Consider the following 26937-nt stretch of genomic DNA (forward strand, 5'->3'; position numbering starts at 1 on the left):
CAGCTCGAGTTGTCATGGTAGCCAGGTGTCCCCCGCCTCCCCTCCCTCCCACTCACCCACTCACTCGCAAACATACTCACTCACATAAACACACTATAGACTCTCACCCTCTGAGGGCTCCACCTAAGCTGCAACACTATCCCCCATCTGTTGCACTACTATGCCTTACTTTCCCTGCGTTCCTCTGTCGGTTTCTCCACATCTCACCTCCTGTTGGTCCGTTCCCCGAGCAGGATGTGAGGAATCCCCGCAGCAGGAGGAGGACTGACAGATCTGTGCTCTCTTTACTTTGTGTTGTCATTTTTGAGGAATGTATAGATATATAGGCCTGGATCACATCTATGGTTTTAATTTTCCCCAAAGCCACTTGAAGGAACTGACCATGATGTTGATCCAAAGATTGTAGCTTATAGAATATGTCTGTTAAAGGAGGGCTCGCGCCTTCCTTTCGGAGGATTAGTCACTGGAGGTGTTAGTTCGGACCAAGATTGTGTGTCTTATACGCGTGAAGAAATTGAGATAGTCGTAGTTTTAGTTATTTTCTCCTTCTCGTTTTAGAAATCCTTGTACATTGTGTCAAATTTGAGGGCTTCATTGCCCTCAGGATATAAATATATTAATGCCTGTAATATAATCTTTGTATAAGAGGGGGGAAAAGCTTGAAACTTTCATCATTACTTGTCAACATATCAAACTGTTTTTAATGACCGAAGTCCTGCTATCTTTATTAGAAATGTGAAAACTGAAACATTTCATTAAATCAATTTGAAATTCTACCTGTCGTTTGCTGTATTTCTGATTATCTGGATTTGTAAGGTTTGTGTGTGTGGTTATGATGGTGCTGTTGCCATGGGCTTTCTGACCCTGGCCTGGCCATGCTGGCAGCAGCAGGAGTAATCTGACCCTCCTCCCATCTGTCTCCCCTGCTGCTCTACCCTGCTTAGAGGAGCATAATGGAGCCCCACCAGGAGGTACAGGTGCAATTGGTTGCAGCATCTACAGGTGCCCTGCCTCTCCTGGGCCACATAAAGACGCAAGAAAAGTACTTGACTGTAATTGGAGCCCTTAAATTGTGCATCCGTGAGAAAGAAACCTAATGTTGCCCCATTTTCACCCGGCTCGGCACTGTTTGCTTGTTTGTCACCGACTCTGAGATACGTTACGACAGAACAGGCTGATATCCCCGTGAATACTACCAAATTGTGTTATTTCATGTGTTACGCTGGCAGCTGCAGTCAATTTTCACACTTCAGATCTCACTCTTTCTTAATGTATTGTCAGTGTTGCCTGGAGGAGCTCGAGGGGGTAACACTGAAAAGTTGGCCTTCTCTTTGGCCTTGCACCGCTGCAGGAGTTTTAATAAGCACAAGAACTCTGCAGAAGCAGGAAGAGACTGTGAGGAGTTCAAGTTAGTGAAGAGGTGATGTTTTTAAATGTGTGTGTGTGTGTGGGTGTATATATATATATATATATATATATATATATATATATATATATATATATTTTTTTTTTTACACTACATTAGTCTTTCAGTTGACCACCTTTTTTGTCATCACTGATCGGCCTGTGAGGTCAGCTATATGTGTCTTTTGCTAAATTACCACCAACTTAATGCTTTATGGATTCTGGAGGTCAGCTTTGAAGCCGGTTGTGCCCTGATGTGTCCTAAATCATTTGAAAACAACCGAAGCAGGAAAAGAAATCGAGTTGTGTGAGTTTTCCAAAGCAGACAAATGTTTTACTGCTGCAGAGGTGAGCTCTGATCCGCCACCTCTTTGTCCTGCTGTCATGTCCTGACGTGGTATTAAGAGGGTGAATTTATGATTAGGCCTTAAGTGCTTCACTGAGGCAGCGAAACGGCGTCTATGGAGCCACCGCAGCGATGATTTACGCAGAATAAGTCTGATGTCGAAGGCACAGGGGGGTTTAGCCAAGGGAGTTGGATTTTCTCCCTGTTAAAGACGACTAAATAGATTGGTATCGTTTTGGAGTGTCACCATGTGTGGGAGAGGTGTTGAAGAGGAACCTTTACAGGTTTTGAAAGGTGACTTGGTTTAATTTCACTCTGTCAAAGTTTAACAATTTGTCATCTCGCTCCTGTACTTCAGAAGGCTGCTGTCAGAATCAACTTCAAATCAGCTGATCAGGCATAAAAAATGGGACAAAAAGTGCCCACGATGCCTCCTGTAGAACATTTTAGTCGAATAGAGTTTAAAATATGTGTGGAGGAACGGAGCGGGATTTATTTTGGTGCGTGTTCCTGTGCGCACTGCGCAGTTTGCGGGTTGAAATTAAGAAAACGATTGATGCACGTGGGCAATTTGGCATTTCTTCTCGGCTTTTCCAAAAGGAGCAAAACCAGAACGAGCCACGAGCTCATTGTGATTTAGTAATAATTATTGTAGCACGAGGAGTTTTGTTTGGACATAAAGTTCATGGTGTCGTGTGCGGCTTCCTGTCTGTGTGAAAAGCGTCTTGAGACCACGTGTCCTTTGGAAAATATTTTATTTCGATAGACAACAACGATATACACATACAATCAAAGCGCTATAAAAGCCAACATTTAAGAAAAATAACTTGTCCTTAAAAAAGATTGCATCTAAGGTAAGAGCTTTACGTTTTTTCCTCTTTTTTTATTTTTTTATTTATTTATTTTTTTTTACAAGAGCTGTGGAGATTGAAGATTAAAACCCGACCCACGACATTTATCACAACTCATAAATTTGACAAAAAGAAACAAAACAAAAAAACACAAAAGATTTGGCTATACGACATGTAAACTGCCAGAACGATTCACAGGAAAAAATCACGACAAACACAACAATAAGTTACATAAAATAATTAGAATAAATAAATAAATAAACATATAATGACAAATATTGCAACAATTTTCAAGAATAATAATAAAATATGTGCCAGCATTCAAATTAAAACAATCTATGTTGACTTTTTTAAGGCAGTTATACAGCGGGATTTGGATGTGTACGTAGGCTATTTCGGACTAGGCTTATTTGTATACTAAAGGCATTTGTGGTTCTACTAAACAGGGAATTCCTCAGTCACTCCTTTTTTTTTTTTTTTTTTTTTTTTCCTCCATCAACACAAAGTAAGTTCTGTCATTCACAAACTAGCGTAAAGCTACAGTGATAGAGCAATCACGGCCGGTGAAGTCAACAGGCTTTGATGGGGAAAAGGATTTCTGAGAAATTTAAGACATTTCTTAGGTCTAGAAGCTATCGTTGAACATGTGCTGTCCTAGAAAAATACCCTTTAACAGTCAAACTAACGCTTTGTATTCGTTTGTGTTTTTTTTTTTATCTTGATAAACTAATTTGAGAAAGAACATCTCAAAATAGGCCTATATGTAATTCAAATATAGAGAGAAGCATTCAACAATCACTGATTGGCATGGAAAAGACACCACTTAAACATTAAACCGCCCTGCCTTTCATTGGCCTAAAGTTATGGCAGTGAGCACAAACCCTTTGTGTTTTCGTTTTTCTTTTTTAACCCCCTAAGCCACTTTTCTATCCGCTTCTTAATTATTATTTTTAATTTCCCCCCCATCAAAGGCACGAGTTCTGTGTTGTCTTTAGCAGGCGGGGCGCACCGGCATTTGGAGCAGGATCACCTGCCTGTTCTCCGAGGGGTGGCACTTGTTTATGTGCCTGGTGAGCCCCGGCGAGCTGTAGAGGGTGGCGGGGCAGTATTTGCACGGGTAAATCTGGGAGGAGTGCATGAGGCGCAGGTGTCTCTCCTGGCCGGCCCTGCTGGTGAAGCTCTCCCGGCACACCGGGCACAGCAGGCAGTCCACCGGGCTCAGATTGAGGGGGCTTTGGTTTGAGGCTTCCGCTGAGGATGAGGATGATGACGCTGATGAGGTGTTTGACTCCGGAGCCTGCTCTGCCGGGCGGTCGCTGGTTTGAAACCCGCGCTCCTCCAGCACTTTCTTTTGCAGGGCCTGGTGTCCCATGATGTGTTTCCTTAGGCACGCCTGCCGCTTAAACCTCTTCCCGCAGAACTGGCAGTCATAGCAGCCATCTTCAGAACCCGATTCGGACAGACCTGGACTCGGGGTGTCTCTGTCACTCATGTCTTTGGCTTCGTCGGAGACTGACTTGACACCTAGTGGTGGCATTTTGGCCATTTCAGGTTTGATGCCCTGCGCGGGTGGCATGGCGGGCGCGCCGGTGGTCCGAGGTTTGTGCCAGCGGCGGTGAGAGGCGAGGTTTGCCGGGCAGCTGAACATCTTATCGCACTCAGGACACCGGTACTCGACCCTGACTATGCGGGAGCACTTGTGCTGAGCCAGGGAGAACGGATCCGCGTACGCCTCCTTGCACAGCTGGCACACGAACTCCCCCAGAGGTTTGTTTCCTGCGGAGGACTGAGCCCGCGGCTTCATCTCCACCGGACCCTCTTTGATTTTGAGACCAAGCACCGGAGAAGTCGTCACCTCATCTTCAAAGTTGAGTTTTCTAATGGCTTTGGGTTTTTTGGATGCGGCTTTAGATTTGCGCTCCGTTCCATCAGTTGCGGGTCTTTTGGTGCCGACCCGGTTGCTTGGTCCCGGGAGGCTGCTGCTGCTGGTGGTGCTGGTGCCGCTGCGGCTGCTGTTGCTGGTGCCGATTTTCAGGTCGACCGGGGCGTACAGGAGGTGATCCAGACCGGAGAGGGAGGCGGGTGTTGGGAATGACTCGGCAGAAATAGGCGAGCCCAGATTGAAACTTCGCTCGAAATATCCCCTGTCGTGCTCCTTGCTGATGGGCCGGGTGGGGCTGTAGAGGGCTTGGCACACGGCTTCTGGGTTGCCGAACTGTGCCGGCTTCTCCATTCTTGGCACCGACGCGTCAGCTGCGGTGAAATCCGGCGATGCGGAGGCGCGGTCCGGACTGGACGCCACTGAAATCGGCGGGGATGGGTCCGTGTGACTCGGCAAGGCAGCTGGGGTGGGTGGCTCCTGGAGGTCATCATCGTCTGACCGAGTCCTGTAGGAAACATGTGCAGATTTCTTGTTTCTTTTTACCAGGAATCCTTTGGGCATCTTGGCGAGGAACGGCGAAAAGGCACTTCGGGGAGGTGGGTAAAATCTGGAGTATCCAGGTTTGAAAAATATGGCAACACTAGAGGCTTATGGGACTTGATTTCCCCAGTATATCGATCCCTCTGTTGCTGAAATGTTTTCGTCTCCAAGGCATAGCTCCACTCTTTTTATGCCGGAATGATGCTATTGTTCTCGCCCCCCCTGTTGCAGCATCCCCGACCAATCGGATGAAACCAAGATCCCAGTGGGTTTTATTGTGGGAGGGCTCAGATCCTGGGTTTGCTGGATTTCGTTGGAGGATGTGCAGATAGCTTAGCAGATGTACTGGCGGTTTATTACATTAATGTGTGCGCTCTGCCCCTCCCCGACAGAGGCACACGCCGGGACCCTCCTCTTTTTACGGTCTGATGGGCCCCTACACAAATGCACACGTGCCACTGCTTTGTGGTTCTCCTCCGGGGGTCCCGGAGTTGCCAAAAGGAAATGTCCGTCACCGCCACAATTATCACAATTTCGAATTAAAACTGGGTGAGACAAGCTTGGTTAAACAGAAACCCAAAGGTGTGTTTCTTCACGTGTCCGCTGTGGTGTTGGTCAGAGAGGCGGCTCGCCTCACACACGGCTGTAAAACTGTGTTCGCAGTGCACAGTCATCCAGTTTGTTTTAAGACTAAACATTTTTTCTATCCACGCACTTGACTCGTTTACGCGTGACCTTTACGCGCGTTCCGCGGGCACATCAGTGAACTAAAGACACTTTTTAAAGACCTTTATTTTGGTCTTGAATAAACACTACAGAGGGAGTGTTTCTTTATTTTAGGGCACGTGTCTGTCTCGGTAGTTTAACTCGACATATAAATCAGTCATCTCACTGCATACATAAGTAATAAGAAGGCCCTCTGGTCTTTGTGCACAATGGCTACGTCTGCCCGTGCTTGGATATCCTGTCTCTCTTTTTTCGGTTTGAAAGGCAAATTGACCTCTTAACTGTGAAACGGGACTCACGGCCAATCTGGCCCACAGCTAGACGCGTGCTGGGCGGAATCAGTGCTCCAGACAAAGAAGGCCGAAACCGAATTTCGTGTTGGGGAGAAATGCTGCCCAGATATTCAGAGCTAAAATGTGGCTGATGTAGCTGCTGGATAGCCCAAAAGTGTTTTCGGGATGTTAGAAGTTGAGTACAATTCTGCTGGAAGAAGCTAATCTAAGTTTGGATTGTGTCGAATCCACGTTTTGAACAAACTGAACGGTTTGATTTACTTTCAAATGTCTCAAAGCAAAACTCAGCTTGCGTTAAACTGACTCATTTCGCAGCACGTCTCCATCTAACAAAGACAGACCGCACTGTTGTCTATTTCTCTTCCCCGTCAGCGCTCTGTGAGTCTCTCATATTTTGTGTGCAAGTCTTCTTTTTTTCGCCATAATGGCTAAATGTATGCGGCAGTGCGCCACTTGGCAGAATGTGCATTCTTTTTCCCTTTCAGTCAGCAGACCAGGGAGGAATTAATCTCCATCATCGGACATTGTTCCCCTCATTTGCATAAAGCTGCAGTATGACCAAGTCAAATAATTGCACAATCGGAGCCGAGCCGCAGGCCTGTGCCTTGCTTTCAATAGGCCTCTGTGCCCCAGTGCCTCCTCACCTGCCTGAAAACACACCGTTATGTTTGTTGGAAATGGTTAAATGATAGATTAGCTGAATAATAATGTAATAAAGTCTGAAATGCCCACGAGGCAGACTTAAAACTGCGGGAAACCTTTAAATTATTTCAGTAAGTGACAAAGTTTGACCACGATTTTGAAGTTTCTCTGAGAATCACGTTTAAACGTGTCGTTCATCTAATCGTAGCTGGGGGGTTTTGTTGGGTTTTTTGTATGTTGTTTTATTTTCACGGGTTTCATCGACTGGCCCAGAGGTAATTACAGATTTTCTCTAAATGAGAAACCTCTCTAAAACCTGATTTCTGTCCCTGCTGCATCACGCTCTCCTCCGCCGCTCTGTTGTTGAACTGTTGTTCTTTCAGTCTGCGCGTCTATTAGTCGTGGTTTGTTGGGACTACAAGCTTTGATGGCATTTTAACGAGTTCCTCTTTCCCCCGAGATAATTTCTGTGGGGCGCGTGGGCCGGTGTGTTGGCCTTGGCCGTACCGACGCATGCGCGTGTTTGCTCAGTGGCGCGTGCTGCCCTGCGCGGACGGGAAGCATAGGCGCCTAATTAGCATACAGCTGCAGCTGCTTTAACGCAGGCCCAACACCATCCTTTTAACCTTATGGCATGCTATAGGAGTCCAAATATTGCTCGAGTTTGCCTCTTTCTTACAGGTTATGATGTTTATGTTGAAATATAATATCGGTAAACGTGTAAAATATCAATAAGTACATTTTAGATGTTTTTTTTCATTGAGGTTAAATCACATTTCTTTGCTAAAGGCACGCTTTGTTTTGTTTTTTGTCCATCCTTTTGCAAATAAGCTCTTACAATGACTGCTAAACCTTTGTAGGCCTGTTAGTTTATGGCTTAACTGCATCACCAGAAGCCTGATTTGAATACTGGTCCATTTCTGAGATTCTGGCTTCAGAGCTCAGCTCTTACTTCATTGCACCACCTACAGGATGAAGGGTTAAACTCGGTGACAAAGGCAGAGTTTACCTCCAGTCATCAGAACCTTATGGTCTTTTAAAAGGCATCAACACATAGTTTGTGTTCAGCATTACTCGTGATTACAGACGGAGCTTTGGAGCCGTTTGGTCATGTCACACAGATTGGATTACACTTATTCTCGCTGTAGCTGTACAGACACCTCCTGTACATCCCTGATGAATGATTGCCTCCATGTGCTGTGCCAATCAAAGCCAATTTGAAAGTGCAATAGGACGTGACTGTAATTGGTGCTCACTACAGGGCCACATTCAATGCACTGTCAATCAATTATTGTAATGGATTAGCTGAGCTCCTATTCTGGCTGGTTGTAATCTGATAGAGGGCTTTTTCAGCACCATGGAGAGAGCCAGCGAGGGATCCAGATTTAATCAGACTGGCTGTGGACACAGCACAGCCTCGGCTACAGCCTTTGTCCCCAACGCTGAGAGCAGGCAGAGACCAGCAATAGAACAGAGATGCAGCAGAACAAAAGAGCCTAATGAAGCCATTGGGGTTTTTTTGTTTTTTTTTAATATCCTTGTTCAAAACACACAGACACAATTTTTATCAAGGGAAACAGTGTTTTACTTCCCTCTTGTCCAGTCATCTGGCTTCACCGGCTCCATATTCCTCGACTTATTCAATACCTTCAAAGCTCTCAGCGACTTGGCATTCTCATATTTTTCAGACCTTCACCCTTACGCCCCTTCCCAGTTTCAGCTGCTGTTCTGACTGCTCCTCACTTCAAACCTAACACCACGGGTGCCCGAGCTTTCAGCTGTGTTGCAACTCATCACCTCTACACCTTCGCCAGCTCGACTCTTTGTCACAGTTCAAATCTCAGCTCAAAACCTGCCTGTTTTCATTTGCATATCAGCTGTAATCATCCTGTTATGTGTTACTTTCTCAGTTATTTTTATCTTTTAATAGTGTTCTTGTTGTTTAGCGTTGTGTAAGATGACCTCGAGTGTTTGAAACAAGCCAAAGGATGAAATGTGTTATTGCTTTTGTTGTCTCCAGCTCTAAGTTAGTCCGTGCGTTTTCCCTCACTGTGGGGAAAATAAATGTATTTTTAAAAATAACTGCAGTTCTAAAACACCTTTTGTATTCCAGTTTCCAGATACTGACTGTAAACTGAAGGATTTTAGTGCTTGAAGTACTTTGTTTGAAGGTCACATCTCTAATGCGAGCTAACACCTTAGTTTCCTGCTCTCTGACCAGAGATCATTGTGGCTGTTTTCACAATTTGCGTCCCGTGTGACCTGGAAAACCATCTGTAGGCGATGTGTGGGAATTCAACAAGTCCCTGCGAGGCAGGAGTCAAACTGCTCCTGTAAAGAGCAACAATAGTAAAAGGTTTGTGGAAAAGAAGTCAGACAGTAGAGCCAGAGGATCAATGGGGAAATTGGCTGTTTAGCAAGGAGTGCAGCACGGAGGTCACTGTCTAGACTTTAAAGTGTACTTTGGATGGATGCCCATGAGACCAGGTTACTGTGAAAAGCCCATAAAGTGGTATAGCTCCGAGCTTAAGACTAATGGACCTGGTGGACCTGACTGGGAATGTCCCTGATGCCATCTGTACGTTTGACGGTGATGCTGATGACTTTATGACAGCACAGACAGATGTTTTCTGGCTTTAATGACATTTCTAAAAAGGTTCTGTGGATCTAGTTGGCAAAACAGTCTTTTTGGAATATAGCCGCAGTGCATCTTTAGAGGGGGATTATGATGACATCCAAGGCGAATAAACGAGAACGCCACGAATGCTTTTAGTGTTTATATCAAACATCGTATGATCAGACATGTGAACAAAGGCTTCAAAGGGACAACACCAGATTTTTCCCCCCTTGTAAAGAGGCTGTTATTAAAAGGAGGTCTTTCTGCATATCAGGCATCAGTTGCTGGAGTCCCAGGGGCATGTTTAGCTCTAATTTACTCATCAAAAACATCAGAGTGTCTCTCAATAATCTCTGCAGTCCATTGGTTGTTTGGGGTGGAGTCCCCTGTCAGAAAGCATGCCCTGGAATGTTAAACACTAATTCACCTCTGAGCGGTGGAGGTGGATAAAGTGATTGTTCTATCTGGGAGCTGATTAAAACAGGCTCTAGCCCGTTTCTCCCCTCTGCGTTCACCTCTGACGTCCATCACATTCATTTCAGTATTCATGAGTGGATGAGAAAGCCCAGGCAGAGCGACTGCCGTATTACAGATAATAAGGCCAGCGGGCACCACATTCACTGCCACAGGTCCCCCCCCCACCCCTGCCCCAGCTCATTCAATTACTCTACAAGAGTTCTCTGAGGCACAGCTGCACTATGGGGGTAAAGAGGAGCAAATTGAGGTACATTCATGTAGACGCACACGCACTCACGCACCTCACAGATACAAAGAAGTGGAGGAGGTACGCACACGGCAGCGAGAGCAGCCAGCGTATAAAGGATCTCACTGACAGGCATTTAGCTTAGTAGTCAATACATTACACAAGTAGACAACAAAAAAAGGCTCATCCTCTCTAACTCACTGGCTCCCTGAAGATTATATTGATAATGACTCTATAAGAGAAATGAAACCAAGGCCATTCCTCATAGACTCCATATATGAGGTTGCCATTATCTTGATGAAAGTGTAGACAGCAGCTGTATCATCTACGAGCATGAAAGATGGACTCTGGCAGACCTAATGGGCCATATCCGTTATCTATTGATTATCATCCATTCATCTAAAGATGCATTAGGGCTGTGTGAGAATCTCTGTTAAAAACATAACTGCCTGCTTCCTGAATTATTTACAAAGTTAGGTTTTAAACAATGGCTCTAAATGCGATTGTCCACCTGGTGTCATCACTCAAGAGAAGACTGGCTGCTCTCCGTGGTGCTGAACTTCTCCCCTGGAGTTTACAGCAGCAGCTGTCTCGTAGAGCACTGAGGTCTGTAAAACACTTAATGTGTAAATCCTGCTCTCAGTGCGCCAATAAAACACCCATTTTTCCACTGTGCGTGCTTTGATTGGTTTTTAAAATTAAAATTATACATAATACTTTTTGGAAATTCATGTATTTGCTCATGTCCCACACAACGATTGGCCAAATCTTTGCATTTCTAATGGAAATGTCTGGCTTGTCTTAGTAAAGCACAGCGCTCTCCTTTTAAGTACATTTATCCTTTTGTTTGTATCCTTTTGTTATAAGTGTTAAAAGGGTAAAACCACAGCCTGTAACATGATATCGCGAGTTTGGCTGTTTCCCTTGCTTTCAGCTTTTCTGCTGCTTCATATTTACTTAAATCAGCGAGAGTGGTATTGATTTTCTTTTCAAACACTTACTCTAGCAACTTAAATTGTAGGCTACAGAAAAAGATGAACGTAGCCACCGTGATGTCTCCAGTCAGATTTGAAGCTTTATGCTGGAGCATCTTGGATTTTTTGTTTTTAGTGGTGGATCTATGAAACTGAGGAAATCCCAATGCAGACTTGTAAAAAGCTAAAGATTGAGATCATCGACTCAACAGGAAAGCGTTTAATAAGGTCATAAATTAAGGGAGCGAGAAGGTCATTTCCTCATAGATTTCTATACAATGCATATTTTTTTAAGGAACAGGAGTCGCCCCCTGCTGGCAGTCAGAAAAAATACAGATTTAGGGCACATGTGCACTGGCTTCAGTGCAGCATGTGGTCTATGTTTAGTGAGCCTGTTTCACAGACATTTCTTTGAGTATTACAGCCACACGTTGACTTTAAAAACGTACCTACTTTCAGCCGCTCCTTTATTCACCGGGGCCGTCACAGCAGGTAACTCTGCACGTGTGATTGGCAGATTTTTTACACCAAATCAAACGTCCTTAGATGAATGTGTAAACCACTTTATCTTTCATTAATATAATAAATGCTATGTCATCATGACATATCTTTGTCTCCTGCTCTCACAGTTCTCCGCTGAGATTTATCAAAATCTAACAAATGCACAAGTCTTGGAGACATTTTGAGCTCAATTATCAAGTCCACCCTTAACACATGTACATTTCTTGACATTTGATTTGGGAATTTTCCAAACAAAGAATTCACAGAATTGGTACACTCTTCATTAGATTGCATAATTTGCATTCTCTTGTAATTGTGCTGCTTCCTTGATTATTAAACGATCACCCTAATTAGGGAGCATAATAGGGTTAATCAGACTCTGCTCGTCACACTTATTATTCCTCCAAAAAATGAAGGAAAAAGATACAGTACTTGATTAATTATATCAGCCTTTTCATCAGCTGGGCTACCATCCCCCCCCCCCCCCCCCCCCTGAAATTAATATCATGTTGTAAATGGAAGGAAGGAGCTGGCCGGACACAGACAGATGAAAGATTTCACTCAAATTAATTAAGCACTAATTATGCGGCGGGAGTTGGGAGCAGTTTGCATAATGAGCTCTATCAAAAGAGATCAGTCATGAAGAGGGACTGTAGAGTTTCTATACAGCCTTCAGATCATACAGACACACCACTGCACTGCACGAAGAGGGCTAGCAGAGAAGTGGGAAGAGGGTTAAAGCACTTCGAGGCTTGAGTCGTGAGGTTGAGGAGTGTTTTGTTTGGTTTGTCAACATGCCGAGGATCAGAGCCTTCCTCACTTGTGCTACAAATATGGATTATTCCATTCTCACTTAAAGGTATCACATCTGTCCTGAGGCTGTGTATGTAATTTTTTTTCTCCCAGCTTAAGAATGAGATAATGAATTCCCTGGTCTGGCAAGAGCAAATAAGAACAGAATGTACCTATAAGTCCAAGCTAATCACAAACAACCTGCATCCACACTCGAGGGAGTTTTAAAGACCCTAATCACCTCCCACTCCAATTCTTGTGGTGTTCTGTTATTGCTGATCAGGGACTACACTGTGGCTATCTATTTAGACAATGGGAAAAGGGATTAAATAGACAGAAACTCTAGGTCTTAATCGCCTGTTTAATCACTGCAACTGTGCAGTCTGTGGAGCTGAGTTACTTGAACTGATTTGTGCCATAGCAGCAGCAATCATGCATTGGCTAATCAGGGTGCACAGCCCGGAACTGCCCTTCAAGGTCTCCGAGTGGAATTACAAAGACTATGATTAGTTAATCAAATGAAGAACCCAATGTCCTTTCTTTATTTGTGTATACACCTTATCTAAATGGAAATTGTATAGCTGAGGCACTTCCAGAAGGGCACATCTACATGTGAATGATCCTCCTCGAGTCCTTGGCACTGAATGCAGAATAAGATCTTTCACTCCCAATCATCGTGTTATGGCATTGTGGGGACTTTTACATGTCTGAATGATATTTGTTGTCGATGCGCGTGCGAATGATGCAATCACTCCGTCTGTTGTCAAGTAAATCACAAAGCAGTAGACGGCAACTCTTCGAACGCTCGTGATGATCTGTGGCAGAATGTCAAGACTATTACTTTGAGAAAGGAGAGAGGGGGAAGCAGACGGACAGCTTTCTGATTATGACGATAAACAAAAAGGAATGAATCAAATGTGCAAAAGGCTAGTATGTATGTATGTGGCACAGAGATGCTGTATGTAAGCCTTTAATCATGTTGGGTGTCTGCTAATCAGGTAGCCTCCTCTCATTGTTTCCTAGCAGAATCCAGATGATCTTTCCATCATCTGGATTCACTTACTGGTAATATCACAAATCTGTTGTAAAGACAACCAACCAACACATCAAACAAATACACCAAAGATTAAAGTTGTGTTTAAGCATCTATATGTGTTACTGATGCTCAGCTCATCTAAACTTTAGTCTCTCCTCTCAGCACACAGAGGTCAGAGCGACCTTCCAGGAATGGTGGTGCTATGGTCCAGAGAATTGATTGGTCAGTATCATAACCTGCTCCAGAAAGGTTATCTGGATAAGATGAAACCCTGCTTTGTAAAACTGGGCCCTGTTCTGACAGTAAATTAAGAAAATATTGAAAAAGTCACCATGTGGAATACACAGTTCTGTTCTTTAACTCTACAGGTGACCGTTTTCATGTCATCATTTTAGCTTTTCTTTTATGATCTGCTGACTCATATCTTAGTGACCGGCAGTAGTGGCACATCCATCCTTTTTGGTTCTTTTGGACACAACTGGGTTCCATGATTAACCGAAGCAACGCCATGCCAGAACCAACTGGACCATAGAGTCATCAGGAATGTGCTTATTGAGTTCGCTCATCAAAGAAGCCAGTGTTTAAATTTCCGTAAGCTTCTACACTAAGGACTTGTTTTTGCAACTACAGGAGATTACAACAAATGTAGATTAAGCCACTTACTTCACTTGTCTGACCCAGAAGTTAGGTCCATCTTTCATATACAGTCTATCGCCTGGTTTTTGTCCTTCTGTAATAAATTTTTCTCCTGGACATTTTTACTAGTTTGCATTAATTTGCTAATGCATTAATGGCTTGTGTAGGTTTTCTCTGCACAAAAACATTTCTGTTATGTTCCTTTGTGACTCACCTAGTTCATTTAAATCAGATTCAAAAAATATTTTGAGTCATTTTCACTATAATCAAAACATCTAAAACTCCGGTAAAACCTTCACTTGAACTACAACTGAATTTTAGCATCAACAGTCAACAACATGCTACATTTTAGTTGCTTCCAGTTGCTTTTAAATAACAAATATGTTCTGGGTTCACTACATGGTGTGCAAGAGTGTACAAGTCCAAGCTGGGAATGCCATAAAATGGATGCATCCGTGTATCTTTTATTGAAATGCTCGTGCTAATGAAACAAGAATTCCAAAGGATGCTGTAAGAGTGTCGTCGACTGGGCCCAGCCAAACGCACATTATCATACACAGCCATTAAATGCGCTCTTTTCTTTTAGGTATTTAAAAAGCGTAAAATGCTTCCCCATATTTCCCCCCCACTATTTATCACTCATAACTGTGCGCTGAATTACATTTAGATTGATTTTAAATAAAGTCATTTTTTAGTGTTAAAGCTTTCTCTGCCTTCTGTCAGACATGCTGTTTGACATTGTGACTCTTGTTCGTAAGGAGAAAAGAATTTCCCTCCATTGCTTTGTGATAACTTCCTTCCAGGGCCAGCAGACTTGACCCGCACACTCCTACTAGAATCACCTCTATTATTAGTCCATGACAGCAGCCCCGTGGAGGGCGGGGGCCTCCCTGAAAGGTACAGGGTCGCGGATGTCCCAATCCATCTCTGTCTGCCAAGCGATTGATTGTGATTTAGTGCACGGGGCACGAGATGGTGGGGTTCCTTTCTGATGAGCGATAGGTGGGAACCCTTTGACTCCCAGCACATGGCAAGCAGAGGCAGGGCTATGATGAGGGGTCACAGGCAGCTGGTGGGGGTAACTATGGTGGGTAGAAGCAAGGTGGGGGTTGTGTGGATCACAAGATAGAAGATGTCAGAGATCCAGGACAAAGCCCCTCTTCCCCAGCAGACAACCAACCGCCCGAGTCCATCACTTTACCCATCTATCACCCATCCGGCTTTGTGGGCAGCGTAGCAGTTGCCTGCTAATTGTTCATCATCAGGGGGATCCATCATCAGCAACGATCAGTGTGAATAGAGAGGGGCAGGGAGGCCACATCAAAAAATATAAGCCCCTATGAGGGGCGTCGTGCCAGCTGCTTAAAAAAGTGGGTTTAACCCACTGAAAGAATGAGTGACATTACCACCCCGGATTTACCTCCAAGACATATGAACACCAAGAGTGTAAGATAGAGCTGATTGGATGCTTAGAAATGAACAGCTTCTTCATTTTTGGATTCTGAATCAGGATTTTTCCAATATTGTGCTCTCAGAAACTCTGGGCACATACTGTGTCTGCCTTGATTAGGAGACTAAAATATGGCCAGAGTGAAGAGGATATATTTGATATCCTGTCAGATGCTCCAATTTCCCAGTTCTCCTCTAAATATTACCGACCCCAGACAGATATGCATAATACACAATATCTGAGTGGAAATCAGAGGGAAATGGCTTTCACTTTTTTCTTTTTTAATTTCATTTTTAAATCTCAGTACTCAGGAGCAAAGTTCAGACAGAAAATATTCATCCCGCTGTTTTTTTTTTCTCCCACTTCAGGCCTGGTGTGAGACACAAGCTGCTCTAGGATGGATGTTAAGCCCAGCCGCAGCCTCGCTTCACTGGGCCGCTCCGGCAGCTTAACTCCATAATCAACCTGAGACCAGCTTTGCTAGGAAATACACTGCACGTGTTAGGCTGCATTTTTATATAATGAGGGGGGTTATCTGCTGTTTACTTTTTATTATCCACCCAAACATCCATTAGCCGTTCTCGCTTACCCTTTTAGAGGGTCGCGCAGGGCTGGAACTCCAAACACAAACGCCGTAGCCAGCCAAACCCAGAACCTTTTTGCTGCGAGACGCACTTCATACCATCGTGATTTATATATTTTTGTTTTTGTCCATTTAGATTTTATCCAAAAACATTGTCTCAAATACGTGTGACCTTAATATTATGAGGCCAGCAGTGAATAAGGCCAGCATATTGTCAATCACAGGAAGTTGTGTCAGCCAGGTCAATGTGTAGCCAGTAACCTGAGCTGCTGTTGACAGAACAGGGACAGGTGCACCAGCCAAACTAATCCATACATGCATGCCAGACACAGGTCATCCATTAAGGCAGATTGATTCAAAGCATTAAAAGACTGTTCCTCAACAATCCCTGACCCGGCCTTACCTTTGCTGTTGCCACGATACCAAATTGCAGTAATTCAAGATGGCCTGAACTGGAAAGGGAAAGGAATGTTCACTGTTTGCCCAGCTAATGCTGGAAACATTTTGTCACACAGCGGCCGAGGGAACATTTCTGGAAGTTTTGTCTGAGCTTTAGAAAATGAAAATGAACTGGTTGGTTTAGCATCTGATGTATTAGATATAGAGACTCTTTATTTAACCCGAATTTCTTGCTGCAGAAATATCGAGTACCTCGGGCTCGTGGGAGGACTTATACCCTGCGTGGCCATTTCACATAATAGCCTTGTACAAAAACATATAAACCAGATTTCACTTTGATTCAGTGTTATTATCAAGCCCACTCCTATGAGGCCCCAAATGCCAAATAAAGGTTTACTGGCAGAGGCTAGACATCTGCTGCTTTCTGATTGGTTGATAATGCAGCAGTAGTCTCACCTGTTTTCCACAGCCCAGTGCATGGTAAACACCCTGAGTCAGACCTGCAGGGAGAAGGAGCCCATCTGGTCAGCAGCATTAACAACTAGCTCTTTAACAATGGCTTCCAGGAAAAGGAGAAGGGCACAACAGGCCATATCAGCCAATAAAAACAGGCTATGCATGACATTTAGCGCCTGATGTGGGGCTTAGGAGTATACAGGTTACCTACTGTCCACACCAGCCTCTGGCAATAAAACAAAAGCCAATCTCACAGAGTGAGGGGGATGCTGTGCATAAAGCTGCCTGTTTCAGCTGTTGATCTTATAAAAACTGTATAAAGATGCACACGGAGCATCAAGGAAGAGGATCATTTTCATATAAACATCAAGCAGCATAAAAAGCTCTTTTTTTCTGCTATGCACAATAGTTTTCAATAATCAAACGGACCGCGAGAGTTAATGGATAGGCTCGTTTAGAAAGATGAAAAACATGAAAAAGTGCGAGACAGATAAGAGGAGAAAACCACGTCTACTTCTAGATGTGGACGCATATCTACAGAAAACCACTGAGGAGGTTATTTGACTAAACAGTGCCATCTACTGTTCTGCTGTTAAACTCTGAAACTGCAAATGTCACATTGCTGAATTTGTGATCACACCAGCTTCCTCACTGCTCTACAAACAGTTTTTCATTATTGTCAAACCTCCTGTGGAGCTGAACTATCGCACATTGCTACAAGAGGCCGGACAGGCTAGGAAACGGAGGCACCTCGGGTTTTTAAATATCTGATCGTGTCTGTTTTTTGCAACTAGGACGCAGAGGATGGATGCAAACTCTAAATAAGATCTAGGATTTATCAAGAGGGATGTGAAGACAGAAATGTTCGGGGTGGAGTTTGAACAGCAAGCAATGGGCTCTCTACAGCTGCTGGCACTAATGAGGATAATTACCCCCGTAATAACATTAGCCTATCTGAGGGAATGGAGGGGAAGGACAAGTGGTTGTGTTTGTGTGTGGGAGGGTATTCAAGCTTGTGTGTGTGCGTGCGTGCTCGTGCCTTTCCTTCTATCTCACTTGCGGTCTCTCCCTCATTCCCTGAATCTCAATATCTCTTTGTTAGCCCACAATAATTGTATTTGGGCCTCATATCCGCCATATCAGATTCGAGTTTGTACAAGGTAATTAGCAGAGGAAGGGAAGCCTCCACACCAGGAGGACAAATGCCCCCATGACATCATTCTGGCTCCACTCAGGAGGGGAAGCTTTTTCCCCTCGCTCCCTCTTACTCATCTTTCTTGTCATTCGGCTGTCAAGAAAGTGCAGTTAATGGGGGCAGACTTGTAGTAACAGGCAAAAAGTTGATGACATTGAAAAGGAGAAGAGCCGGGATTAAGAAGATAAAGAAATGAAGAGATGGAGGAGAAAATGGGGTGGAAAGTGATTTGAGATGAGATGGAGGGCTGTGTTTTTGCAGCAGGCCTGTAATCTCCAATCAGCTTCTACTAACAGACAGCAGGGGAAAGTTCCTCGGCGTTAATGCAGCTTGCCATTCAGAAGGAGCCGGTGTATCCAGCTGGGAGTCGGGGGATGAGGGGAGGATTAACGGGCACTCAGGTGGAGAGAGATGAAGAGAATCAGACGGAGACCCCGCGGATGGTCACACCCTCTCTCCCTCCATCTCTCACGCTCCTTTTTATTTTTGATGAACAAATGTACTCCGCCGTTTTAAAAGTGGAGTGGCGAAAGAAGGAGGAAATGATAGAAGCTTTACTTTAGGGGTGACTTCTCTATCTGTTGATGATTCTAATTTGGATCTGTCCTCCAGAAGACAAATCAAAAGCTTCTCCTGTATAGTGAAGGACTTGGATCTAGTATCTGCCTGCCGTGAAAGAACATCCCAGATTTTCCTTACAGATCAGTAAAATATGATCAGACAAATTTAAAAAGCTCCACAACGTAGAAGTGATTTACTCTTGTGCTCTAATGTATCATTGTAAAAAAGTCAACTATATGCAGAGGCATTGTCAAATTAGTCATTCATCATATCAAATGAAGCACGACTGACAAACATCATGTCTTTTAATTTTATTTCTTTTTTTGGCTGATCCCATGTGCTGGTTGAGACATTTTTTCCTGAAGCCTCCTCATCAGCTGCTCCTCTAAACTGACTTAAATTAATGGCAGGTAATCTGCAGATGCCAGCTGTGCAGCATCACTGCCTTCCTCCAAATGATCAAAGAGTTCTTCCTCTTCTTCCTCGTGGCTACACGGCCTTTCATCGACTTCATCTTTGCAAAGAAGATTTAAAAAAAAAAATAGAAATAAAATATGTATGGTGTAGTTAAAATGGGTTTGCCATCCAGCTGAGAACAGTTAACAGACCTTGTTGTCTGAGAACTCACTTCTCTGAAAGTATTGTGGGAGATGCGACAGCAGCAGAGCGAGTCTGTCTGTCTCGAACAAGCTGAACAGAAATGGGACTAAAAAGATAAAGAAATGAAGAGATGGAGGAGAAAATAGGATGGAAAGTATTTTGATAGACCCTAAGACAATTTTGTGTCTTGGCAGTTTAAGTCAATGCAGGTGAATGATGGTGCAACACATGTGAGTAAGGTCTGCACATTTTGTTGCTACTGTGTCATCTCAGCTTTCAGTCCAGTTTAGTTTCAAACAGAGGCTCTTTACTGAGGGATGATGGAACATATGACTCAACGCCAGCTTTTCTCTCTTTAGTAAAAATAGATCTGTTTCTCCATCTGCAGTAATTTATATTTTGTGGTATGGCTATTTTCTGGGACCTTTTCACACTTCCATATCCATATCTGAAAAACCTAAGGTAGGGAGAGCACTCATCCCTGCCTGTGCACGTACAGTTAGGCCCACATGTTTTAGGACAATGACACATTCTTTGTAATTTTGCCTCTGTAAACCAGTAAAATTAGGGGGAAAAAGTTTCACTGTCCAAAAATCTATGGATCAAAATGTACACAGACCCCTCGCAGAACAGGGGATTCATAAATAACAGACTGTGAGATCAGAAATAACATGAATGACATTAAGTCAGTGTAAAGGCGGGATGTAAAAAAAACAGCTTGCAGAGTGTGCAACAACTGCATGCAGGTTGAAGCAGCTTAAATACTTTATATTTTTGCAGATAAATTGAGATAGCACAAGTTTTCCTGTTTAAATTCATACTTCTCTGGTTAACTATTATACTTTGACAAGATGATAGTCAAACAACAGGTAACAGTTAACAATGTAAAAGCGTATTTTATTGTAACCTACCTTTTAAGCCACATGGATCATTCGGTATTCCAGAAATAAAGGGTCTGGTATCTTTTACAAAGTCATTTTGGTGATTATTATCCAGTGTTTGTTGTTTTCCATTGTGCAAAATCAGTTTAAATATTCTTTAGTATTCTTGATTAGATGATTTCTGGATGAAGGGGTGTTAAACTGGCACAGGACACAGTTTAATCTAACAGAAATTCTTAGTGAAACACTCAGTTGTGTATAAAAACTGAAGGTCTGCTCAAACCTGAACAGAAATGTTGGGATCATCTCCTGTCAGGAAGTCAGTCCCGGTCCTCCTCCGGTTCAAGCCTGGAAGAGGGTAGGCTGCGCTCTCGCAGCCAAAGGTGATGTCACTCCCTGGATAGCTGGAGAGATTTATGGGACCTCAAAGGATACAGCAAACTGCAGTAAAAGGAAAGGAACACCCCAGTGTTTAATCGCCTAAAACTGCTCCATGTCAAGATAATAATGCATTTACAGTTTTAAAATATGAACTTTCCTAAACTATGATGTATGAAAAACAGAAGTACATTAACTGGAATAACAGGGTCCCCTCCTGCTGAGGTTTTTGGTTGTGTTACTGCTGCTGGCAGCCTCTCTCAGCTGGCAAATACTGGGGTGGGTCCACCCATCTGAGCCACACACAGGGACTTTCTCCTGGCACGCACATGAAGGCTCTGGCTTGGTCCTGTGTCCCTTCTTTGGTAATTTAATCTGGCAACCAAGGCAATCTCCACAGTGGTCATATAACTTCTAAGCTCCATCTGGGTCACGTTACACGTTTGCACACAGCATCTGTAAGTGTCCTGCACCCAGTCTGCAGAGCAGCTGTCCGGCACTGGAGGGCAGAGGTGCTCGTCGCACTCCCTGCGACCCTCCACCTCCTCCCACAGCTGCAGACGAATATGGTGCTGGGTCTGCAGCCTGGGGGAGCGTGCACCATTACATCCATGCATACATAGACACAAGCAGAGCTGAGGCCTGCTGCTAACACACATCAGTGCACAAAGTCAAAAATGAAGTCTAAAGTAACCAACTGAGGCCAGACAATGTAACTGCAAAATGAACCACATTCATAAGAGAGACTGCATTCCTGTTTTTCTGCTCTCTTACAGTCAAACATGTTGTTCCTCCTCTGAGTTTTAAATGTTTCCTTCTGTCTCCTCTCCTCTGTCCTCTTCTGAATGGTTGATTTAGTTTTTTTTATTAATACCATTGAACATTGCTGAATTATATTGCCATGCTCGTGCCCCTCCTTTGAGATTTCTTCATCAGCTTCGATTCCTTCCTAACAAAGAGATGGAATTTACAGGGAATGAAGCGAGCAAACTTCATCTCTCAGGTATCTCTTTCCTTTTTTTTCTTGCTTTACTCACAATTCTGCTGCCTTTCATCGTGTGCCAGTGAGACAGGACTGGAAACTGGGATTTACAAGAGCTACGGGAGATTCTGTGCAGTCTGCAGGTTTCAGGTTGAAGAACTTTTGTCAGCTATGATATTCACGTCTCTTAGAATTATGACTGAAACTTTAACAGATATAACTTACATTCAAGGTGCTGTATCTGACCAGTGAGGAAAATCATCATGTTTAGATTCACTAAAACATGAAGTCATTTTGCATCTGCGTGTTCGTTTTTTGTTGTTGTTGTTGTTTGTTTATTTTTACAGAGCCTGCTATTATTTTTGGGATTTGAAATGTTAGCCTGCAGTTTGTGTCTTAACCCTGTAACACTACCATATTTGACGCATGGGTTCTCTAAATCAGTGTGGTTTTATTTTAATTTCTCAGAGAGTTTAATAAATACTCCAGTTTACAAGAAAATTGATTTCTGGCAACTATTTCACAGTACAGGCATTAAGGGGTTAATATAATTGATTTCAGCTTCCCAAAACATGTTTTAAAGTGTTCACTGAGATGTGCTGTGTAGCTTAACTGAGTTTCATAGGCTGCTGTGTCATAAAGACACTGGTGACTTAATTATTTGGGTTGGAGCAGGGTTCGGTCACCAGCAGCGGCTGAGACTGGGTGGAGGGCAGTTTGTTCAACCACGTCTTAATGTCATTTGCTTAAATCAAATCCATAAACATGCTATAATAATACGTTGTAATACTATATCATATGAGGCATTTAAATGCTATGAGGCCTGGTTTAAAAGCCTTCTGTGTTTGTGTTTACTCCTGCGAAGCTGCACTGCCGGTAAGTCCGGTGTTTAGGTAACGTGGCACTTTTCCTTTCGCCATCTAGTGTGGCTCTGTGCGTACACAGAGGTGGAGGCTCTGCACAAACGCTTCCTTGTGTAAATGGAAAAGAGGCGTGGCTTACCTCACACGTCACGTCGCTCACGTAGCACGGCAAGAGGATTGGAGATCCGTGAAGTTAATGAAGATGCGTCATTAAAATCCGCTTGATGCTTCAAAGTAAGAAATAAATTTGTTTAATGTTCCCAATAAATGTTAATATTACATTTATAAAAGAGCACAGAGGCTGCACATTTAGGGGTCACCCCAACAGATCATCTGCCTCACCTTTTCTCCAGCGTCCTCCTCTGTCACCCCAACACTCTCCATCAATGAACCTGTTTTCCTCCTCCTGCTGCATCCAATATATATTCAGTGTTCCTCTCCTGCACATGTCTCAGCCCCATCCCTCTAACTTTAACTCCAAACCTGAGCTGTCCTTCTGGTCACTAGCCTCCTAGCCTCACATAAGAAGGTTCTGGGTTTGAATCCAGTCTGGGGGTCTCTGTCTTGAGTTCGCACGTTTTTCCTGTGCTTACCTGGATCCTATCTGGCTTCCTCCGACAGACCAAAGACAATTAGTAAAGTAAGTATATAGGTAAATTTTGGTGAATTAGATTAGCAGATGAGAATGGATGGATAGACTGCTACTAATAAAGCATCTGATGGCCAGTGGGGTTAAAGTATTTATCAGTGTCACATTAATGGATGTCAGAATTTAAGGAGTAAAGGAAAAAGCGACAGATCTAAAACTAAACTAAACTGATGGACTGTAAAGAAGTCCATCAGTTATATTTATCCCATATGGTTTTACAGAAGTTGATTTCGCTTTCTTGAAACTAAAGTGAATTTACCATTTGTGCTTTTATTTTGAAAGTAGGCGTATAGGAAGTTGTCTGTTAAACTTTCGCTTGACTCCGCCCCACGTTTTACAGGAAGTAAAGAAATGTCTACAGGAAAAACTAGAAGACTTCACTGAATGAACTGACGGATAAACCTTCAACACTCACCTCTTCTGCTTCTGCTTCCGACAACGTTTATCAAGAGTCTCCACCGGAAACGCCTTTTCATCTCTCAAAGAGAAACGGTGAGTATTTTACAGAAACTCTAAATGAAAGTGAACTGTTGTGTCATTTTAGCACTTATTACTTAGGTTATGTTTTTATTCTTCAAGTAATATTATCAGTTTCGGTTATTTAGCCTGAAGAAGCAGCTTTTACTTTTTTCTCTTTTTAAAAACAAAAAGCCTTCAACGTTGCTCTGATCCAATATTTCATCCATTTGAATTAACTATAATATGTGGAGTTCTGTAGAGAGATAAAGTATAAGCCTTGAGATATTCTGATTGCTTCCGTGGAACAAACAGGATGTCTTCAAGCTGAGTAATAACTGGAACTGAGTGATAAAGTTTCATCATACAAAGTGCAGGGAAGTTGTGGCCTGTTGGAAAGAGAATATCACTCTCTCGAAAGATAAGATGGCTCTTAACAATAGCCAGTAGTCACTGACGTGTTATTCTTCGAGCAATATAATTGTTTCATGTGGTTGGACAGGTGAAGGCTTGAACCTGCTGACGTGGGACAATACAGGTGTGTCACTTGGCTTTAAACAGGTGTGTCAGGATAAAGCATCTCCTCATCCTCCAGTCAGGGTGGCATAGTTTTGCTTCCACTACAGCATTCAGACTGAGAGAGGATTTTGATTGACTTGATGTTATTGTATCTTTTATCCATCAGACCCAAAGAATGGCAGAGAAGGTGCTGGTCACAGGTGGAGGAGGCTACATCGGGAGTCACTGTGTGGTGGAGCTCATTGAAGCAGGCTACCAGCCAATCGTGGTGGATAACTTCAGTAACGCTGTGCGAGGTGAGCTCACCAATTAAGAGCTTTTACTGAGAAAATTACTGAAAAAACTGTAGGGTCTACCTTACAGGCAACTGATTTGGATTAATTAAAATTGAATTGAATTGAAAAGTAATCAGCGTGATACTTAGACCTAGTGTTTCTGTATGTGTGTGTGTGTGTGTGTGTGTGTGTGTGTATCCGTTGTGTTTTGGATTGAGGAGAAGGGAATGTGCCAGAGAGCATACGCAGGATAGAAAAGCTCCTGAAAACCAGCATTGAGTTTCATGAGCTGGACCTCCTCGACCGCCCCGGCTTGGAAAAGCTGTTCAAAAAGGTCAGAAAGTTGTTACACTTGGTTTGTTTTTCCTAATAATTCATCTGCATCTGCTACTGTTTTAGAGAGTGCCAACAGTGTACACACTTTGATTTGTAAAGTCAGTGTGTTTGGGGTTGTTTGGCTAAAAAAAAACAGCCCGGTTTCTGCTTTACTGTTACACACATAAAACAATCAGCAAGAAGATAAATGCACCACCATTTAACTTTTTTAGCCTTTGTTTGTTTCCTTAAAAATGTCCCTGCTGGCCTGCATAAACTGTCATGAAAAGCAGTTCATTTGTAGTATTTGCATGCCTTAAATCTGAAACCGGCCTGTGTCACACATGTGCTTCTCTGTTTGTGTGCTGCAGCATTCCTTCAGTGCTGTGATTCACTTCGCGGGGCTGAAAGCTGTGGGCGAGTCGGTGGAGAAGCCGTTACTCTACTACAAAGTGAACCTCACCGCCTTCATGAACCTGCTTGAGGTCAGTCAGTAGCTCCTGGGTAAACTGATCTCAGATCTGCACTTTCAATCTTTGCTCTGCACTCATTATTAATCCCTGCTCTGACCTTATTCTGTGTTTGCTGAGCGCACACCCGTGTGTTCATTTGAAAATGAGCTGATAAATTCTAAAACCGCATCCTTCTGATATGTTATGCATGTGGAGCTCATCATAACAGCCAGAATCAGCCTTTTTTCCTCAGCCCTGAGCTGTGGACTGCTGACTCGCTGGCCACTGATTGTGTGTATGTGCCGTGTTTATGTGTATCTGCACGTCCCCCAGGTGATGCAGGCTCACAGAGTGCGCAATCTGGTCTTCAGCAGCTCCGCCACAGTATATGGAGACCCCCAGCGCCTCCCCATAGATGAGCAGCACCCCGTGGGAGGCTGCACTAACCCCTACGGGAAGACCAAGTACTTCATCGAGGAGATGGTCAAGGACCACTGTAAAGCTGAGAAGGTAAACTCAGAAGAAAGACATTCACAGACGCACACACTTCCATCTCCTGAGTTGTCTCATTATTCCTTCTCTGTGGGCAGGACTGGAATGCTGTGCTGCTGCGCTATTTCAATCCAATCGGAGCTCATTGCTCCGGTCAGATAGGAGAGGACCCTCAGGGTATCCCTAACAACCTGCTGCCATATGTTGCCCAGGTATCTAAAGTCTCTGCCAGATGCCACGCTGTGCTCATCATAGTGATTGTATTTCAGTCTTTCATCTGTCTCCATGAATCACATGACTCCGATTTGCTTGCATTGCTTAATTTAGGTCGCCGTTGGGAGACGAGAGTGTCTGAGCGTATATGGGAATGACTACGACACGATCGATGGCACAGGTAACGAAATTACTGCAAATCACTGCACTTGCTTTGAAATAGCACTTTAAATAGCAGCCAGATACTCGGTACCATGAAAACGAGGCTCCTTTCTCTTTGCAGGTGTGAGAGATTACATTCATGTTGTGGATCTGGCAAAGGGACACATAGCTGCTCTAAAGAAGCTGAAGGAGGACTGCGGGTGCAAGGTATAACAACTTGGAGCAAATTTCCATCACGACCATTGTCACATAGATGCTTTAGATATTTATTAGTGTGTGTGTGTGTGTGTGTGTCTGTAGGTTTACAACCTTGGGACAGGAAAAGGCTACTCAGTGCTTGAGATGGTGAAAGCCATGGAGAAGGCTTCCGGAAAAGAGGTGAGTCATCGTGGTTACTGTGAGAGCTGAATCATGTTTATAGTCTGTTTTCTAGAAGTGACGCAAAGCACGACCAATCTGGCACTGTGGAAATACCTCTGATCACCTTATTTTTCCATGTAATTAACATAATGTGTTTTCTGTTTAGATCCCATATAAGATCGCCCCTCGCAGAGGCGGAGACGTAGCTTCCTGCTACGCCGACCCTCGCGTAGCTGAGAAGGAGCTGGGCTGGAAGGCTCAATTTGACCTGGAAAGAATGTGTAAGGACAGCCACGCTGGAAAATCTGATTCTTCTCCATGATTGCTCTTCTACAGTCAAATAAATGCGTTGTAGCATCTCCCGTATGATCTCTGTGTTTTTTCTTTGCACTCCTTTCCATGCAGGTGAGGACCTGTGGCGCTGGCAGTCCATGAACCCCACCGGATTTTCTAACGGCACTTGCTGACGCAACCCGAGCAGACTGTTGCGTAAAAATCCTCTTTTAAAATCACCAAAGGGAACCACCAGCTTCCTCATTGGCGCAATGACACATAAGACCTCAAGAGAAGCTGCATTGTTTTTATTTTTGTTAAACTCTAATGATTCAGCTGACTACAAGAAGAGTATCTAAATGTTTGTTTACTCTTTGCTGTTAGATCAGACTTAACAACTGATATTTTCTCTATAAATGTATTGATCTGTGAGCCATAACAATGAAAGAATAAATTAATTTTCTTACTGAATAGCTGAAA

General features: G+C 43.5%; 2 protein-coding genes across 7 annotated transcripts; one reads left to right on the forward strand and one right to left on the reverse strand.

Moving 5' to 3' along the window:
- Positions 1 to 1322: 1322 nt before the first annotated feature.
- Positions 1323 to 26928, forward strand: gale (UDP-galactose-4-epimerase). Of its 6 annotated transcripts, none has more exons than XM_026151394.1 (13): positions 22353 to 22525; positions 22645 to 22931; positions 23281 to 23432; positions 24082 to 24211; positions 24409 to 24524; positions 24877 to 24990; positions 25291 to 25467; positions 25548 to 25661; positions 25777 to 25843; positions 25946 to 26031; positions 26125 to 26202; positions 26351 to 26465; positions 26590 to 26928. In XM_026151394.1, exons 4-13 carry the CDS (start codon positions 24091 to 24093, stop codon positions 26649 to 26651), a joined length of 1050 nt encoding a protein of 349 aa, XP_026007179.1. In that variant the 5' UTR covers positions 22353 to 22525; positions 22645 to 22931; positions 23281 to 23432; positions 24082 to 24090; the 3' UTR covers positions 26652 to 26928. The 6 variants fall into 6 exon arrangements, with proteins under 6 accessions (XP_026007182.1, XP_026007181.1, XP_026007179.1 ...); XM_026151399.1 differs by having other exon boundaries at positions 24412 to 24524; XM_026151397.1 differs by lacking the exons at positions 22353 to 22525; positions 22645 to 22931 and adding an exon at positions 1323 to 1420.
- On the reverse strand, positions 3067 to 5339 carry insm1b (insulinoma-associated 1b). Its single transcript, XM_026151390.1, is given in 3 exon segments — positions 3067 to 5109; positions 5112 to 5154; positions 5157 to 5339. Coding segments are annotated over 3 exon segments (1602 nt in total). The 5' UTR covers positions 5199 to 5339; the 3' UTR covers positions 3067 to 3592.
- Positions 26929 to 26937: the final 9 nt, after the last annotated feature.

The sequence above is a fragment of the Astatotilapia calliptera genome, chromosome 19 (assembly GCF_900246225.1).
Source record: "Astatotilapia calliptera chromosome 19, fAstCal1.2, whole genome shotgun sequence".
Classification (NCBI taxonomy): Eukaryota; Metazoa; Chordata; class Actinopteri; order Cichliformes; family Cichlidae; genus Astatotilapia; species Astatotilapia calliptera.